The sequence below is a fragment of the Coptis chinensis genome, chromosome 3, assembly GCF_015680905.1.
Source record: "Coptis chinensis isolate HL-2020 chromosome 3, ASM1568090v1, whole genome shotgun sequence".
NCBI lineage: Eukaryota > Viridiplantae > Streptophyta > Magnoliopsida > Ranunculales > Ranunculaceae > Coptis > Coptis chinensis.
Genome location: NC_141458.1, coordinates 36,623,714 through 36,642,198, shown reverse-complemented (window position 1 = coordinate 36,642,198; position 18,485 = coordinate 36,623,714). Strand labels below are relative to the sequence as shown.

Genomic DNA, 18,485 nt, shown 5'->3' with positions numbered 1-18,485 from the left:
AGTTCAAAACTCGACAGAGTTCACCGAACTCCGACAGAAGTTCAAAACTCGACGAATCGACACATTTTCACTATTGCAGGTTTGATGGACAAATACTGCGTCAAAATCATCTATCCGCTTAGTATGAAAAAAATGGTTACTCCAGCTCCTCAAAACAGACAAAGTCCGAGTCGTACTTTACAAGTTTACAAGGACTAAAATACTACAAGATACAATGCACTTTTTTCTGAACCAATTGATACAATGTACATCAAGTAACTAACCAATTTATACAAATACGATTTCAGGCCAAAGTAGAGAATAAAATGTGTTAATGGAAGCATACCTTAATTGGAACTCGAGAGAGAGTGAAGTTTAGAGAGCTCAGGTGGTCGTTAATGGCGATGGAAATATGTAATTACTATAGTTGATCTATTTTTTTTTTTTTTTGCTAGATCTGTTTTTTTAGGTGGTTGTTAATGGCGATGGAATTGGGTACTGATAAAGTCGATCCCTCTTTTTTTTTGCTAGATCCGTTTTTTAGGTGGTTGTTAATGGCGATGGAATTGGGTACTGATAAAGTAGATCGGTTATTTTTTTTTGTTAGATCGGTTTTTTTTTCTTTTTTTGAGAAGATGATGAGGAAAATACGTTTTTACCCTCATTGAGATCTTCAGATCTTGAGGGCGGATCCGACGGCTCAAGAGAAGAGTGAGATAAGGGTGTCACTATAAGAGTGGCACCCTAGACAAACCGATATATATATATATATATTTTATACTGTTTTTTTATTTATTTGTTTTTTTATTATGTTTGTGCTTAAAAAAATAATCTTTACTGTTTAGTAAGCTGAAAATATAAGTTCATTTAGTTTTAGTGGTAATAGTTATTAAATTATTGTGCTTTGTATGTGTAAATTTGTGTTAGTTGGTGTTTTGAAATAGGCTAAAAAGAGGGTTATTGAAATTTGTTGTGCTTGGGGATATAGTTAACTGAGTAGACAAGTTTAGGATCATAAAGTTAACACCATGTTGTTTGTGGTGATTGAAGTCTTCATGGTGCTTTAGAATATAAAATATTATTACACCCAAGTTAACACCATGTTGTTTGTGTATAGTTTAGGATCATAAAGTTAACACCATGTTGTCTGTGGCTATAGGTAACTCAGAAGTTTACAATCTTTTTAGAAGCGTTGGAATTGTTGTGTATATGGCCATTTTTTTAGTTCATGAATCACGATAGGAAGGAAGGTGGTGGTGCTTGAGTGGGGGGAATAACATGCCCATTGCAAGACCAATTAGACTTGAAGCTGATTTTACACCCCACCACCACGCATACATCAAATTGCGTCTTAATACTGTTCATTATATATTTTTTGTTTGTACGTCTTTTAAGTTTCTATGTATAGTGTCAGTAGGCCAGTACAGTATGGTGATGATTTATTTGGATTGCGTTATTTGCTCAATGCGTGGTTTTCTTTTTTCGTGTTCATCTCACATGGTGAGCACATGTTTATAGTTCATTTAGTGTATTACTATTCACATGTTATAAAAACCTCTTTCCATGCTCTCTTTTCCCAATCAAAACAAGAGTAAGAGAGAAGATCTTCGTTACCCACGTTCTCTCTGTCAAACAAATTTGTTCTTATCAAATCAAATCAATTCAATCAGTAGTTTTTGTCTTCTCAATAGAAAAAATAAACCCCCCAATCAATTGCTTACCGTCTTTTTTTCATCCTACCAATTTCTCCTTTTTGAATCACTAAGAAGAAGAAAGCAATTAATAAGAGGTAAGAAGACTGCTTCTTTAATTACTTATTCTTATTTGATTGATTCTTTTATGTTTGTCAATTGGGATGTCATTTTTTTTATAAACACAACTAATGTTCAAGAAGAGAGCAATCTGTTAGGTTTGGATTTCCCTCCAGAGAAGCAAGTGACCAAGTTAAATCATGGTAGTGCAGTGGAAGGCAAAGTATAATCCTAATAATCAGGAGAATTATGGAATTATTGAACATGAAGAAGATAGTCCTTCGGTTAAGGATGTTGAAGAGGATAAGGAAGAATTTGACCTTATGCGAGGAGTTGATGACGACGACGATGAGGGTGTCTTTGAAGATGATAAGGATGCGGAGCTGCTTGAGAAGCTTAGTGCCATTGACAAGAACCTTGAAGATAAGCTGGCTCTACTGGATCACACGTTTGGAAGGAAGGTAAGTGTGCACGTCTTTGTGTTGTGGGTATTTTGTCTTCCATTTATTTATTTAGTTTTCTGGTATGCCTTTCTTTCGTTTCTGATACATACTTATATTAAGTTGCGGTTGATGTTCTAGGTTGCAGTTATACTAATAAGAAAAAGGGTCCAAACGTCTAATGAATATTGGCTTTAGATCCATCGACAAAGATAGTGAAAATCGTATGTTTTCTCTAGAGGAAGAGATTAAGGATCTTGCCGACGAGAGAAACGCTTTGACAGAGGCAAAAACACGCCCACTTTACAGAAAAGTAAGTGTGCACGTCTTTGTGTTGTGGGTATTTTGTCTTCCATTTATTTATTTAGTTTTCTGGTATGCCTTTCTTTTGTTTCTGATACATACTTATATTAAGTTGCGGTTGATGTTCTAGGTTGCAGTTATACTAATAAGAGAAAGGGTCCAAACGTCTAATGAATATTGACTCATCTTCTCTATGATCCACTTCTGTCCAACAGCAAACTTTCCATTCACTACCTCTGATTTTATTTTGACCTCATCCCCTAATAGTTTACTGGGGAACTTCACTAGACTCCAATTCCCCCCATCCTTTCCCATTTCTAGTTCCTCTCCATCATCTAGAAAAACTTCTCCATTGGCATTACCACTGTTGTTGACTGCCACCAAGAGGTGGAAAGCTATCTTGTGTGCAAGTTCTGTCGTATAGGCTTCACCTTGCATGGCTAGAATATTACCTTCATGAACATGCATGTTTATGGAATCTGGAGAGGAATCAAGATTAATGTAACTTCCACTCTTTACACTTACTGACTTTGAAAAATTGAATAAATTAAACCAAGTCCCAAATTGAAGAACGCTGCGTCAACAGATACTTCCCCTTGCTTTAATACTGAGGGAGACCATTACTCCTTTGCCGAAAGTAGAAACTGCGAGCTAATGTTATAGGTTTGGACATCTTCGAAATGAGAAGAAAAGAGGTCGTGCAATTGGATAGTGTGCACCTCATTCATCAATGTAAAAGTAAAGGGAGTAGCCTATATCGGAGTCCAAGCGACTTCTTTGGTTGATTCGACAACGAATCCCATAGATAGAGCTCTTGACGAATCAAACTTTTCAAAGTGGTCTCGGCGAAGGGATAAAAGGCCCCTAGCTGCATTGAAACAGAATTGTGAACACAAATTTATAGAAGAATTTGGTATGTTGGTATAATATATAAAGATTCAAACTCTCGGGTTATTGGGGCCATTAATAAAGGATGCAACCTACTACAAGTTTCATTGCCGAAAGTGTCATGCTATTGTGGAGGGAGGGGAAAGAGCTATTGTGGAATGATTTATGGATTGAGTCCGACTCAACTGCTTACGTGCATGCCTTTGGAGGCAATGAAGTACCATAGGAACTGAAAACCAGGTGCCTTAATGCACTAGCATCACTTTCGATCATCAAAGGATCACATCTACCCGAGAGAGGTCAACTTCTCTCCGACCGGTTAGCTAATCGGGGAGTTACCTTGGGACCTAATATGTGTGTAAATTATGTTGGAAGGCCTCCACTTCTACATAAAGCGGAGGACCCCCATATGACCTACTTTAGATTCAAAAATCTATATAGGTGAGATTTGTTGCACTACGACCTATACTTTCTTTTCCTTTTCCCTTTGTTTACTATATGTAAAAGCCTATATTTTCCTTAATACAATAATTACTTATAGAGAACAAAAGTTTTACCTGAATCCAACGCCGAAAAAGTTCTTGATTGTTCCCTGGAGAAGCCACGATATCAACTCCAACCATTGGGATCCCGAGCACAGTCCGAGTTCAAAATAGATGGAATTGACTCATCGTAGATCATCCCATTTGGTCACAAGTATCACCAAATCCAATGTGTCAGTATACTTTCCAGACCAACAAAAGTATAAATGGCCTCTTTTTATAACTTTGCTTAAAGCTATATTTGTGGCTTTGGATTCTAGGAACCCATATAGATTGTGGACGTTATACTCCGTGACATTACCAAAGATAGTGAAAATCGTATATTTATATTAAAAGTTAGTTCTACACTCTTTGGTCTCACAAAATCTTGGTGCATTTGTCATTTAAGCATTTTGGATTGCGTGTTCATTGAGAATTAGTGTATTGATGATTAAAGAAATAGGGGCATTACGACTAATGTTTTGACGAATTCCAACATAGATGCATAATATTTGCATATAAGAGGAGGGTAAACAATAATTTCCTAAACTTTCCTCCTTACGACGCGACGATGTGAATATTCAGCATTTTTGCATCTGTATTCTTTATTGTTCTTTTATGAAAGAACTTAAATGTGCCTTACTTTTTTTATGCTCCCTAATGATATGCGTGTCTTCCTTTTTTGCAGAAAATGAGATGAAATCCAACATATGTCCTTGCATGGAATGTATAGTATTTGGCTGCGTGTCGACTGTCGAGGTAAAGTTCTGGCCAAATGATCGATTCTATATTAAGTATCACTTAATTATTATTTTAGGTTTACAATTTACACAGAGATGGAAAAAAAAATTGTTCTATTTCGTGTTTTGGTTTTAGTGGTTAGTGTGTTAATACCAGTTACACAGAGATGAAAAAAAAATTTGTTCTATTTCGTGTTTTGGTTTCAATGGTTAGTGTGTTAATACCAGTTGGCAGTTGCCTCACATTCTATTATTTCTATATATTCCTCTTTCTTATATACAAAGTATCAAACTGCTGACTTAGCCAAAAAAAAATGATGCTTAAACTTCACAAGTAGCATGTCCCGTGTTGGGATTTTATTCCAACCTTCCAGATAACGTCATGAGAAAGCAGGGACACTAAAGATAAAAGACTAATAATATATGAAGATACAAAAGAGACTAACAAAACATAATGCAGACTGAGAGAAGGGAGACATCATTAAGCATGTCCATCAGCAATGATTGATTCGGACGACCTACTCCACTCTACACCAAACACTAAATCCACTTAATCACTCTTCTATAGATGTGGGCATTTCCTTAAAAGCCCTTGGCCCTAGGGTACTAGGTAAAGACTCATGGTTATTTAAGAATACCAGGTCTTGGTCTTGGACGGAAGCTAAACCCTTAAGGGATTAAACTCCCAGTAAAATCTTGACCTCTATCTGGTCTAGGCGCCTTTTCAAATGACCCTCAGGTTGTCTTGGATTCACAATATAAGGGGTAGCATACACGAGGCTCCCACCAGTGTCGGTCTGGGGAGGGCCAGATGCAGATAGCCTTACACTCAGGCCGTTTCCGCAATTTAAACCCGTGACATCCCGTTCAAAATGGGATAACTTTATTATTGCACCAAGTCCTACCTTTTACCATTGATTCACAGTACGCCCACCTTAGGAACCCCGAATCTGGGATGGAACGTAACCATTATTGGTCTAAGCTCCCACTTAACTATCTAAGTAGGGATTGACCATCACTCAAAGACCGCAGGTCTTGGACAGAACCTAACCGATGGCGAACTAAACTCATCACACAACCTTCGGAGCAGGTGGCTTTCCAGCATATCCTCGGAGTAAGTAAATAAACTAACTAAAAAAAGGAAAATATGGATTGTATATCCAGTAAAAGCAACAAGACGACATTAAAGCACGCTGATTGTAGCCATCAAATCAACACGTCAAAGTATGAACTTGACAAAACATGTGTAAATGTATGGATATGGTAACACAATTTCAAAAATACTAATATTAATTGCAGAAAACAATGATAGATGATTAAAGAAAGCAATGATCATCACCATCAACATCTCTGTGTTTATTACTGTTGAGATGTTTAGTCCCACATGCGATCTGTTAAGCCATGCATTAATATATATTAGTCTTGGGACCTTTCAACTTATCACCAATTATCACTAATTGGTTTTAAGTTGGATGCCCATCTTCTACAATTACCCTATGTGTACATGGGTTTAAAGAATATATGAAAGAGGAAGACAAGGACTCACTTGGAAAGAAGAATTAAGTCCTCAAGCTACAATAGACATGTTAAAGCATAGCCTGAATTAAAATGAGGCATGGGGTTACATAGGCTTTTGGTTCACACAGCAAAAGTGCACTTCTTCCTACCAAAGGCATTTTAACATGCCAGGAAACAAAAAATTACATGATCTATTTACTTTATTCATTTCCAACTTTAAGGACAGTTTCAGAAATTAAATCCAGTTGAGCAGTAAAATTCAGTCCAATGTCGAGGAAAACGGCTCCTCTTCAGTATGTTTCTTTTTAGTCATGCAAAGAGGATTAGAAGTAGCATGTTTAAAGAATTGTTTAACAGTATCCAAGAGATAAAGATACATGTTATCATTAAACACTCAACAGTTAATGAAGGACCGGGTAAATCCGAAATTATGATTATGTTTCAGTGTTTTATGTTGAATAAAACTATAGTGTAGTACCTACTATCTAATCCCACTTCTCCTCAGGTAATGTGTGCAGGGAATAATATGATATACAAATGTAACATTGAGTCAAAACACTTTTTTATATTGTTGTGAATACTATATACATGACAATTCTTGATAGGTCACCCCAAGAAGTAACTTATACTGTAACCAAGACTATATTTGCAATTCCATTGCCACTCTACAACTCTTGCATATCCATACAAACCAAAATAAGTAGTATTGAACAAGTTTCATTAGTAGTTTTTCATTGGTGTGAGACGCAATACCTCGAAACACTAATGTGTTGATCAAGGAAAAACGGTAATATGAATGGTTATGCCATGCACCCATCACTTAAAGGTGGAGTCTTTTGGAAAGAAAGATGAATGGAAGGCCATAAACATGGATTATTTCCTAGACAACAAACAAGAAACTATGGAAGTATTATTAGTTGTACTCTTATAATTAATATGCAACTTTTAGTTTCTTATGAGTACCATTAATATCTTATGCAACTATTTCATATTATTATTGGCACCTACACCTCACTGTTATGAGTTTTTCTTTTGGGGGTTCAAACACTATTCTGAGTTGGCTCATGTGTTTTTACGATGAACTACAACAAGCAAATACATCATTTGGATGTTACATAGTGCATAAGAAATCTCGATGAATTGTGGTTAGTCCTATTATCTCGATGAATCGTGGTTGTTGCCGCTCCGGAGAAGCTCAATCTCGATGAATCACTTGGCTTGGGGATATTGCAGTGTTGATTATTTCGAGGAATTAGAGCAAATTGGTGAAGGAACTTGCGAGTATGTCAAATATTTAATCTTTTTATCACATATAAATGGGTGAAGGAACTTAAGACTGCATGTTGTTACTTATTGTCATCCTATTTTAATGTTGCAGAGATGTTTTCACTAACGATCTTTGTGGAATAATTTAGAGATGAATGCTTAATACATGTACAAGTCAAGTAGTTGGTTCTTAGAGGTACTTATTTCAATCTTGGCAATATTATCTAAGGGCACTATGAATAACAACATGGCTAATTATAAGGAATGTTAAGTGTTTTGTGCAAAACAGTTTTTTCACCTTAACATTTCTTTCTAGCAAAATAAAATCATTTATTCGCATCACTTTCTTATTTAACATGTAGTAATTCTAAAGGAAACATGAACTTCTTTAAACTTATTGCATGTAACCAGATTTATTGTTGTGATTTAAGCAAATAAGTTATGATAGCTATGATTTCAAGCTGTATAAACCATGGTTATGAAGAAGATGCTTTTCAGTGGTTTGTCCGACCTTAGTGCACCAAGAGATTTCACTATTAGAATAATTTTATAACATGAACAGGTAAAGCATATAAAGTCGAGTTCTAGACTACAATTCTACTTCTTTTGTTTGTTTTACTCGATTAATGGGTTTATTGAAGTGAGCAACTTCGATTACCAGATCGATCTCACCCACACGCAAAAGAAACAGTTGAAATACTAACTGAGACGACTAGGACTTGAGTGTACGTAATTCACAATTTTATTCTTTCCTTGCAGGTTGCAAGAGGAACATATACTTCTGCAATGCATTTCCATAGGGTGATACATCCCAAAAGAGACAATGGTAGAGAAAGCAGATGAAGATAAAGAATTTGTAGCCGGGCCCAAAAGGAGAATAGGAGATAAGAAACCTACTACAACTGTTAAAATAGCTAAGCCTGCAGCAACTAGAAGGAATAGAGGTCAAACCCGTTTAAAGCCAAAGCTAATAATTGATGTACTGAAACCACAAAGGGCCAACTGTCGAGCGGGAAAATATGTATTGAGTGAAAGTGAATTATCTGAGGACACTACGGATGATTCTTAGTATGATGTCATAGAGGTAGATGCTAATGAAGATTAAAGATGACACATTTTATTGTCACACTATGGAAAGGGTTGTTTCCTTTTGATTGTTAGATGGGTTTGTTCTCATTAGTGTTGTTGTACTGCTAAAATCGTTATTTTATGTTTAGTTGATCAAATTGTATAACAAATCGCTTTTTCCGTGAATCTTCAACCCTGGGCTTTTCACCTTAGTTTATTCTTTGTGGTTTTGTTTTTTTCTAAGAATGGATCTTAAAAGGCAAGATTGAACATATCCGTTTATGTCAAGATATTGTAATTTGTGTTGTCTGCAAGATTCTCTCACATTACCATGAATGTGTAGAAGTAGATGTGGCTGTACATCCAATTGTAATTCTTCATTAGACATGGTAGTGGATCGGAGTGGGTTCTACGCCGATTAGGAGTTATAACTACAGATTATTTAGGGTATGTTTAATTGTACAAAGGTGCCCTGCTTGGTCGACTAAATGAATGTTTTAGTATAAAATCTTCGAGAATTAGAAATGTTCACCAACGTCAAGAATTTTTGAGGATCCCAATAGAAGTTTATACACGTACTGTCCAATGTAGAAGTTTTTATCAAAATGTTACATAATTATAGCAGTTCATTGAGCTGCTGGAGTGTATCATTTAAAAACATTGTTCAAGCATTTACTCTGACGTTTATGTGCTTTGGGAGTTGGGACAGCCTTATTTACTAAGTAATTTAAAAAACTTCTCTGTTTCTCCTTGAGATGGAAAGTTACGCAGTATTTTTAAGTTTTACCACTGCGAAATATTTCATAATCATTAAAGAAGTGTAGTATTTCTAGGCAATCATGCATAGATTGAACCCAGTAGATGGTTTATGTGTTTCACCGATTGGAAACGGTGGATGCATAAATCAATTAAGTCCTATGCCATTTATAATGTTGTATATGACTCAAGTATGTTCAATTGATAATCCTACTCATATCAAGACTCAAAAGCAATGGCCTGATGCTTTGCTCGCAATGTACGTGATGGGTTCCAGTGACACCCAAGCAATGGCCTGATGCTTTGCTTGCAATGTTGATGGCTTCTCAATGAGACCTCAAGCAATGGCTTGAGCTTTGCTATTATAGGTTAAATTTCAGTATTTACTCATTGATGTTTTGGATATAAAATTTCTATCTATCTCAATATTCGCTTATTGACTCATAGTTAGATATGACATAGGTTATGTGCAACTGAATAACAAGATGATCATTGTACGTAATGAATATAATTTGGTTATCACTTAAACATATGGTATGTTTTGAGTGTTCTATTATTTGATTGTTGCGTTATATTTTGATAGTTTATATAGGTGAGGATGATAATAAATGTTATTTAGGACAATAATAACCCAAAAATAGAATCAAAATCTTTCAAAAAAAATTAGAATAACATAAACCCTTCAAACAAAGTGTACATATATTATAAGCAATGAATCATTAACTATCAATATACATATATTATTTATTCAAGTGGACTTTAGGCTTTTGAGTCATTAGCTATCTATGTAGCAAGTCCGGCCATAGGCCGGGCCAAATGGCTAGTATATATATACAGCCCCGCTCTTAAGCGGACTCAACTTAAACACCGAAATATCAAAATACGAAATATACTCACGAAGTGTTTTAGAAATCCCCAAACCCCAAACCTCGCTCATATTCTCACTCTCTCTCTTATTCTCTCTCAGTATTATCGGCGACTCTCTCCTTAAGGATGCCACTAAGATCTTCTCAGGCTGCCCGCTTCTTGAGTATTCACTTCAGACATATCCAGGCGCTTAAGACATATCCTGTTGTTTGTTGGGTATACTGCCTCTTGTTGTTTATGGTTATGCGGAACTAATAAATATTGTAGTATTGTTACTAATCCGGATTGTTGTGTTACTCAGCCCTATGATTTCCTGTCATTGGTGCTGGTGATAGAAGGTGCTGGAGGTTCGATAACTGATTGGAGGGGTAATCAACTACACTGGGAGGCCTCTTCGGATTCAAATCCAGCCAGTATGGTTTCTTTCCATCAAGAGTTCCTTGAACAATTTCCTTACGCTTATTGCTTAAGTTAAAAAATTATTCACCAAACCTGAGGACCAAGCAGTGTCACTTGAGTACTCTTAAAGAACTCAAACAACTGGTTCTTCTTCTAAACATTTTTAAGAGTTCCAGGTTCATTTCAACTTCTCATGAGTTAAGACTACCTTTAAAGCTCCAACTTATAAAGTTCCTTTTCTGCATATCTTATTTTGTCCAAACTCTTCCTGTCTATTTTTTTCTTAACAAGAAAGTCCTGTAATTTTTCAGATTTCAACGTGTTGGCAGCTGGAGATAAGCAGCTTCACCAACAGGCTTTAGACTCGTTACAGTGGCAGTAAAGACAATGTTTAAGTTATCAGAATGAGAAAATGAAGTCCAAGTTTGTTGTTTTATCCACTCTGAAGGAAATTCTTCCAGAAAAAATTGGGATGAAGAGAAACAGGGAACCATATTGATTTTCTTCCTTTCAAGTTTGATCAAGAATTTCTATTGGGGCATCGCGTTAGCAAAATGTATATTCGCTACAGCGCTGTGGTATATATAAATCAGAAAGGATGATTTTGGATGAGTAAATGCTTATCTAAACAAGCCTATAGTGACCCTCAGTCGTCAGGTAGGTGCTAATTTTCAAGTAGGTGTTGAAAACCCATTATGTATTGGCAACTCTCTATCGGATATGATATTTTCTTTTAGTAAAATGTTTAGTTATTAAAACAGTATTACTCTCTAGTGCGTGAAGAACAAGGTTACTAGTCAAAATTCACCATTCATGAGTGTATGAAAGGAAGATGATGCCCAGGGAAATTGTCAATTTGTGCCGACAGTACCTGGCAATTGTTTTCTTTGAATCTTCAAGAACAAAGGCACTGATAGTTGCACTGACCACATTATTCACTAAACCTAGTAAAAGTGGTGCGTGTATGGTAATTCTTTGGGTTTCAGCGCCAAAGTTGTGTTGTACCTTATTTTCTGTTGTATTAATCTCAGATTCTATGAAGTCAATTTCGTCAAATTTAAAAGAAAAAGATGTGAAGGTAAATACATGCCTCGACCAGTCCACCATCTAGTTTCTAGAGTGTGTTTTCAAGATCTTCAAAAAGGCTGATGGTAAAATCAAACAAATCCGTCATATTTGGTGGTATTGGCAAAAGCAAGGTAAAAGAACGTGCAACATTGAGTTTGCGGGTCTTACCGAAAACCCTTGGGAAAGCAGTTCATTTGTTCAATTATATTTACATGCCGAAGTTAGTGAAATGTGTTATCCATTGATTTTATAATGCTTTCTAACCCTGATCTGTATGTTGGATGAAAAAGCTGCACCCCAACCCATTCTTTAATCGAGCATTTGAGACACGTTTCTGTCCCGGCAGTACCTGTGCCTAGCTGCTTAAACCTGACATATCAGAGTAATTTCTTGTTTTGATCTGTCCCGGCCATTTTTTCTCAATTAAGGTATGAGCAAATGCAAATACTTCAGCACACGAGGCTGGGTCATCATCGACAATGTTGTATATTCTCTTGATACAAACATCATTAGTAACACAAGATACTATACCGTGAAAGTAGAATATATATGCGGATTGTATATAACACACTAAGACAGGGACTAAAATTAGAATAATCCCATTCCAGTCCTAAAAAGAAAAAAGACGAGACATATATTCTACCCAGAAGATGGCTTGCGAATACTGGCTCTCAGTGCTTCACAAATGTCAGCAACATGAACTCGGGATGTATACTGTCTAGCTCCCCTTAGCCTCTGGCTATCTGTCAAAGATCTCTGCTTAAGTATGGTGTCCAGAGCACTGAAAGACATCATTATTAATAAGATAAAATGGTGAAGTACGGCAGAATTAATGAAAATCAAGGCACACATACGACTAGACTAAGAAGTTAAATATTATATGGATGTGGTGGAGATGTGAACGACAAACTAGTTTTACTGCTAGAAGAACATTTTCCAGCAAATAACTCAAACAAGGAGAATATCCAGAAAATCAATTTTCCAGCAGTATTCTCCCAATAATGATATATGTCTTTTAGACAGACTTGGCCACAGACCTCGCACACATTTTCAAGCTCACTGCATGAATGACATAACTCTGTCTTTCTAATATCACCGCATACAACTATCCACTTAACAACACAAAACGGCTGTTTACAGATCATACAATCCCTGTACCAATTCCCTTTTTTATTTCAACCGAGCCTTCATGTCGGGGTGAAGCACGACCGGCAAATATTTGATCCAAAATTGAAATCGAAATTTGCAGGTATTTTGCTCATCTTCCAAATTTAACTTTTTTAGTTTTCTCTCATTCTTCCAATTAGATTTTAGCCTTAAGACTGCCAAGAAAAAAAATAGTTAGAGCCATCATCAACGCCATTGCTAAATTATATGAATCTGCAGTAATTGTCGACAGTATATGGTTCAGTTATATATGGTTCAGTTATATATGGTTCAGTAATAGGTAGAGCAATTGATCGAAGACTAGCACAGATGAATCAACAAATAAATGAGAAATTCAGATTGACTTAATTAATCAACTCAATTATATAATGTCAAGCAATCAAGATCAGATATATAAATCTTTCATTTCAATATCTCATATAAAAACCATATTCAAAACCAAGCATTTTTCAATATAGGGCAATCAGACTAACTAAATCAAATCATACCCAACAAACCTCTACCGTGCAAGCACAGAAAGATACAACATAACCCCATTCATCCTATTATCAGAAAAGAAAACTTCAATACATTCATCTATCTACAGTACTAATCCATAACAATCCGGATTAGTAACAATACTACAGTATTTATTAGGTTCAGCATAACCATAAACTACAAGAGGCAGTATACCCAACAAACAACAGGATATGTCTTAAGCGCCTGGATATGTCTGAAGCGAAGAATGGGAAATGAAGTCTAACCTTGAGGCCTGATTCGACAGCAAGATTGACAAACCCAGAAGCCAAAAGTGCATATGCATAACAGTCACACCCGTATAATGGAACTTTCACCTTCATAGTATGAAGAGAGGAAAATTAGAATTGGCTAGCTAACTAAATTTGTCACACTGCTTTAAACTCCACTGCCAAAATTTTAGTTTATGGATATGAACTGACCTTACTTCTAACACGATCAAATGCCTTTTCAGCATCACCACTGAACAGATGTGGGCTTGTAGTGTACCTGGAAAGAAAATTATGGGCATAACTGCATAAGTAACAATATCATTCATCTATCAAGATACTCTCTAAGAATCACAACCAAGAGAAAAGAAAAAACATACAAATAAGCATGGGAAAGTTCTAAATGTTGAATGAAAATCTCTGTCCATCGATCTCTTCAGCAAAAGAAAGATAATTTCTTCTGTTACTATCCATAGCTTTTTTTTAAACTTTATTTGTTCTTTCTCTCTAAGTACTTTGCGACTGTGAAGTTGACTAAGACGAAGAGAAGAAGAAGAAGAAGACATGGTTATTAACGTTTTTGTAGAAGAAAAAAAAGCTAGAGCTGAAACGAATATGAGTATGTGACTAAGAAAATGTAATTATTCTTTTGCTGGGATTTCAGTGTTGAAACTGAAATTTTTACTGGGATTCGTTTGTACTTTCTGTCAACTCTCTGAAAAAAAAAGTTGGGGAGAGAATAGGAGAGAGAGAGCGAGTGAGAGAGTTTTGAGAAAAACCTTCGCGAGATTATTTTTGAAATTTCGGTTTTTAAGTAAAGTCCGTAAACGGACGTCCGTCTAGGAGCGGGACTATATATATATATATATAAGAAATCTCTTTCAACGTATATGGACTTGATTAACATAGCGGGTAGCCTTTGGTGAAGAAGGTGGTAGCCTTACGATTTTTGACGCAGGAATAGAGAAACTGACTTCTCAAGACAGGGACAAAGATACAAACATGCTCAAGCTCAACAGAAAACTCAAATAAAGAAAAACAAATCATGTCTGTCATAAGGGAACTATCAATTTGATCAATCTATAATTGAAACGACTCACTATTAAAAAAAGAAGGCACAAATGGGAAAAGGTATGTGTCACAGTATTGATTTATACCAATAGTGTATAATTTAATGTAATGAAATAATAAGTATGAGTATAAATGAGTTGTACATGTCATGTAAACAAAATTATGATAGTAGTACAATCTACAAAGACGGAAACTGGGGAATGGATAGTGTAGTAACTATTGAAATGAAGATTTGAAAGGACTGCGTGAAACAACAAACTTTAATTATTTGGAGAATCACACCACACAGCTTTTTCAAATAAAATGATTGGGTAATCTCTAACTATTTAACATTCAAAAGTAGTTTAAGAATGGGCAAGTTCCAGATTGTATTAGACATGCATGCAAAACTAAATTAGGTACCCATGAAATTTGAGTACGTTAGAACAACACTATCGATATTTAAATCACGAAAGGCGTAAATTAGGTAGGTGGGGGACTTATAAAAACTCAATTTGTGATTTCAAGAAATAAAATGTACGATTGCAAAATGGGCAAATGAATAAGTGGGCAAATTTATAAGGATATGTCTCATCTTAATATTGATCCAATGAAAACCAAGTAACACAATTATGAAAGGAAAGTAGCCCAAGCTATGAAGATATACCTTGTATAATATGAAATTGTCTCATCTTTAGTAAAACTATCATCTTGGGAACCAAATTCATGGAAATAGAGACAATCAGGATTGCTGCAAGACTGGAACAATAGATACATTTTGTTAATAAAAAATTATAGCCTATCAGAAACAAAAATCTTGTCTAAATGAAAAGAATCAAAATATAATCTGTACCATATTTCTCAACTACGCATGGCAATATTTTGTGGTTCCAAAGCAGGCTCTGCAAATGACATCCACAAACAATATTACAAACAAAAGAAAGGGAGAACTAAAGAGTCTCTCATAACATAAACAATGGGAACATGGTTTACCTTAAAGGTTTGCCGTCTAAGACGTAGCCATGTACGGATTGAATACAACGAACTGCTTCCTCCTCTCTCAAGTATGTTATATATTTGCGGAAAAAAGAAATGGAGAAGTGAGATTTACACAACTAATAGAAATGTTAAAGGTAACAACACAGGCTTTCTACCACATATATTCGAAATCACACATGTTATGCTATGCTATGTAGTTGAACGTGGGAATCAAATTTAAACAAAAATAAAGACTTGGGCAGTCAAAAATCTCACCTTACTACCGAGATAACCACCAATTAAGCTCTGAACACATTCAATTAAGCCCTGAACATATCCGATAACCACTTTCCTACTCTGTTCAAAAATCTCCAGCTATCTATTGGGGCTTTGAAATTTTCAAAAATTGGGAAGCACAAAGAAAAATCCATCTTTTGTATATGAAGAATCAACCCATCTTGACATATCTAAGTAAAAGTCTCTTAGACTAAATGAAAATGCATCTTGGTCTAATGGATTGTTTCTTCTGAAGACAATGCCAACAGCAGTAACATGCCCTGCTATCTGCAAATCAGAATTATATACGCAGTAGAGAATCACCCGTTGTTTTCCTAAAAGCATCTAGATTCTAGAACCACCCAAACACTTTCAGTTGAATAGTGTCTCATATTTGAAACTTTCGGAGAACTGGACAACAATCTTGTTTGATACTACACATTGTCTTGTACAAACTTATCAGAGCTAATTGAAAAAATGACATAATCACTTAAGATTTACATGCCTACTTTGTTAGATATGCAGTAGAGACGTACCTCAGAAACACCCAAAATGGAAAGAAAACCACCGAAGAGAGGGACAACATCAGCTAGGTAGCTGGCTTTAGAAAGGAGCCACTCATCAAAGCTATTGTTCCAAAAGTTGCAACAGATAAGAGTATTGCACTGACATAACCCCATGGAGTACTCAGCTTGGTAGACTCAAATTGGAGGTCCATTTCTGATTTAGGTTGCACCATACATACCTGGAAGATATCAAGTTTCTTGCTCATATGGATAGAGTTACCACGTGAAAAAAACAAAGGAACTGAATACTTAAACTTCTGAATATTGGATTTTCATTCTTTAGATGCATCCCCATTTCTTGGCATCTTAGCCAAACCCAGATACAGCAGTAATACACTTTTACATGTTGATCAATTAACTTATATGTAAACAGGTTATAAGTTGCTGAACCAAATAGTTGAGCAGTGGCAATTGACAAATACATATTAAAATCACAGTGCACATACAAATAGAGTAAGGCTGGTTAAATTGTTATTGTTACTTCCCTTCAGAGTCTATATCATACCATACCATACCATACCATACAATATACAATGCTCATTTCAGTTTGTATGTTTTCAAACAAAAAAAATTGTATAGTAAGTTGTCAATCGAAGCTGCGTTTAATGCTTATATAGATTTCTTCTTTAAGTTTAACGAAGCATTCAACCAAGATATAAGATTGTCTCTCTAAGCATCTTTTCCAAAAAAGTACCTAAGTTTTAAAATTTGCAATATACAGGGTGAATATCACTAAAACAGTAATACTGCACCAAATGAAGAGCAAACACGCACTAGAAAACCTTTTGCAAGGCTTACCTTGAAATCATGCAACCCATAATATTGTAAAACACTCCATATCTTGCCCCCTTTTATTCCTTTTAATATAGCCTAAAATGGTGGCGACTCTGAATACCAGATCAATTAGACCCGGCCTGGCTCGACGGTTTGACCCGATAAACCTGCAAATCGGTCCCCTAACCGGGCTGGATTTATGATCAGACTGAACCGGACGGTTAACCAGTGGGCCGAGCCAATACCATCTGGCTAATTCTGCTATTCTTAGTAAATAAAAAATAAATTGTTTATAAGCATACTCAACCTTGGTCCAAGGAAACTCAATCTGACCCATCAACTCATCTGCCACTTTTCCCCCAAAGTGTTGCTAATATATGTAGGTATATACATATATTTAGTACAAGTAATGACCCACTGGTCCAACCGGTGACTCACCGGTTGAACCACTAACTCAGTGACCCAGTCTTTTCACCGGGTTGATTTCTGGGCTGGGTCTGATAACTATGATCAATGGTAAATTTGGTTTTAGAACGATTTCTTCAATTGGAGAAAAAAAAGTGAAGATGAGGGGAGACTAGAAGAATCTGAGAGAGAGGCATCGGAGTCGGAGAAAGAGGAGGAAGAGAGGCCGAATTTGGTGGATAATGCGGTGACGGGACTCACAAAGGAGCTAGTTAGATAAATGATTGCCAGCGATCTGAAGGCGAACCTGGAACAAGCCAAGGGTTTAGGTGGAGCGGCGAGCCAGGTGGTGGCGGGACTAAACCGCAACCCGTTGGCTGATGTGGTGTGGAAGTCCGAGGTTCCAAGAGAGGTTTAACCAGCCCAGGTTTGAGAGGTATGAAGGGAAGGGAGACCCAGTGGATCACATCCATCACTTTCATCAGCAGATGCCACTGTGGAAAGAGCCGCGGTATGATGGGCTACGATACATGATGTTTCCCGCAAGCCTGAAAGGGGGAGCCTCTGACTGGTATTACTGGCTACCAACTACGAGTATAAATAACTTTCAGGCCGGAGTTAGAGCGAGCTTTCATAGACCACTTCATACATCAGAAGAAGCAGGTAGTAGATATTGTGGCATTGTTTAATGTAAGGTAGAGATCCGCAGAGTTGGTGAGGGATTTCTTTTGCAGATTCAAGGCAGAGACGTTGAAGGTGGAAAACTTGGATGAAAGAACTGCAGTGATAGATTTTGAACGAGGGTTACGGCCGGGAACTAGGGTGCATGAGTCCGTGGCCAAGAACGAAATCGCGACGTTGCATGACTTATACCCAAGAGTGGAGAAATATATAAGGTGCGAGGACACTATACAGAAAGAAATGAAGAGATCGGGAAAGGCAGTATTGTCATTGGAGAGAAGCGAGGACCGCCAAGGGTA

General features: G+C 36.4%; 2 protein-coding genes and 1 long non-coding RNA gene across 17 annotated transcripts; 2 read left to right on the top strand and 1 right to left on the bottom strand.

The window, feature by feature from the left end:
* The first annotated feature begins 792 nt into the window (after nt 1-792).
* Nucleotides 793-8,554, top strand: LOC147509440 (uncharacterized). 2 transcript variants are annotated; one of them, XR_015218501.1, is made up of 6 exons: nt 793-2,191; nt 2,312-2,483; nt 4,571-4,641; nt 7,233-7,421; nt 7,519-7,602; nt 8,166-8,554. XR_015218501.1 is itself a non-coding variant. In XM_086601737.1 (6 exons), exons 1-2 carry the CDS (start codon nt 1,931-1,933, stop codon nt 2,366-2,368), a joined length of 318 nt encoding a protein of 105 aa, XP_086457863.1. In that variant the 5' UTR covers nt 793-1,930; the 3' UTR covers nt 2,369-2,483; nt 4,571-4,641; nt 7,260-7,421; nt 7,519-7,602; nt 8,166-8,554. The 2 variants fall into 2 exon arrangements, 1 of the variants encoding a protein (XP_086457863.1); XM_086601737.1 differs by having other exon boundaries at nt 7,260-7,421.
* Nucleotides 8,555-10,170: 1,616 nt separating this feature from the next.
* LOC147509439 (uncharacterized) lies at nt 10,171-11,254 on the top strand. The gene is made up of 3 exons (XR_015218500.1): nt 10,171-10,313; nt 10,399-10,510; nt 10,808-11,254. It is a non-coding gene; the product is annotated as an uncharacterized LOC147509439 (long non-coding RNA).
* A 780-nt stretch (nt 11,255-12,034) lies between these two features.
* On the bottom strand, nt 12,035-17,258 carry LOC147509438 (bifunctional phosphatase IMPL2, chloroplastic-like). 14 transcript variants are annotated; one of them, XR_015218494.1, is made up of 9 exons: nt 17,125-17,258; nt 16,297-16,505; nt 15,761-15,841; nt 15,500-15,565; nt 15,360-15,408; nt 15,174-15,265; nt 13,670-13,736; nt 13,475-13,564; nt 12,035-12,345 (listed from the first exon to the last, which is right to left on the bottom strand). XR_015218494.1 is itself a non-coding variant. In XM_086601730.1 (8 exons), the coding sequence occupies exons 4-8, from the start codon at nt 15,360-15,362 to the stop codon at nt 12,325-12,327; spliced, it is 273 nt and encodes a 90-aa protein (XP_086457856.1). In that variant the 5' UTR covers nt 15,363-15,408; nt 15,500-16,048; nt 16,297-16,505; nt 17,125-17,258; the 3' UTR covers nt 12,035-12,324. The 14 variants fall into 14 exon arrangements, 8 of the variants coding, with proteins under 8 accessions (XP_086457856.1, XP_086457855.1, XP_086457861.1 ...); XR_015218496.1 differs by having other exon boundaries at nt 12,169-12,307; XR_015218499.1 differs by having other exon boundaries at nt 12,169-12,307; nt 13,675-13,736.
* Between the last annotated feature and the right edge of the window lie 1,227 nt (nt 17,259-18,485).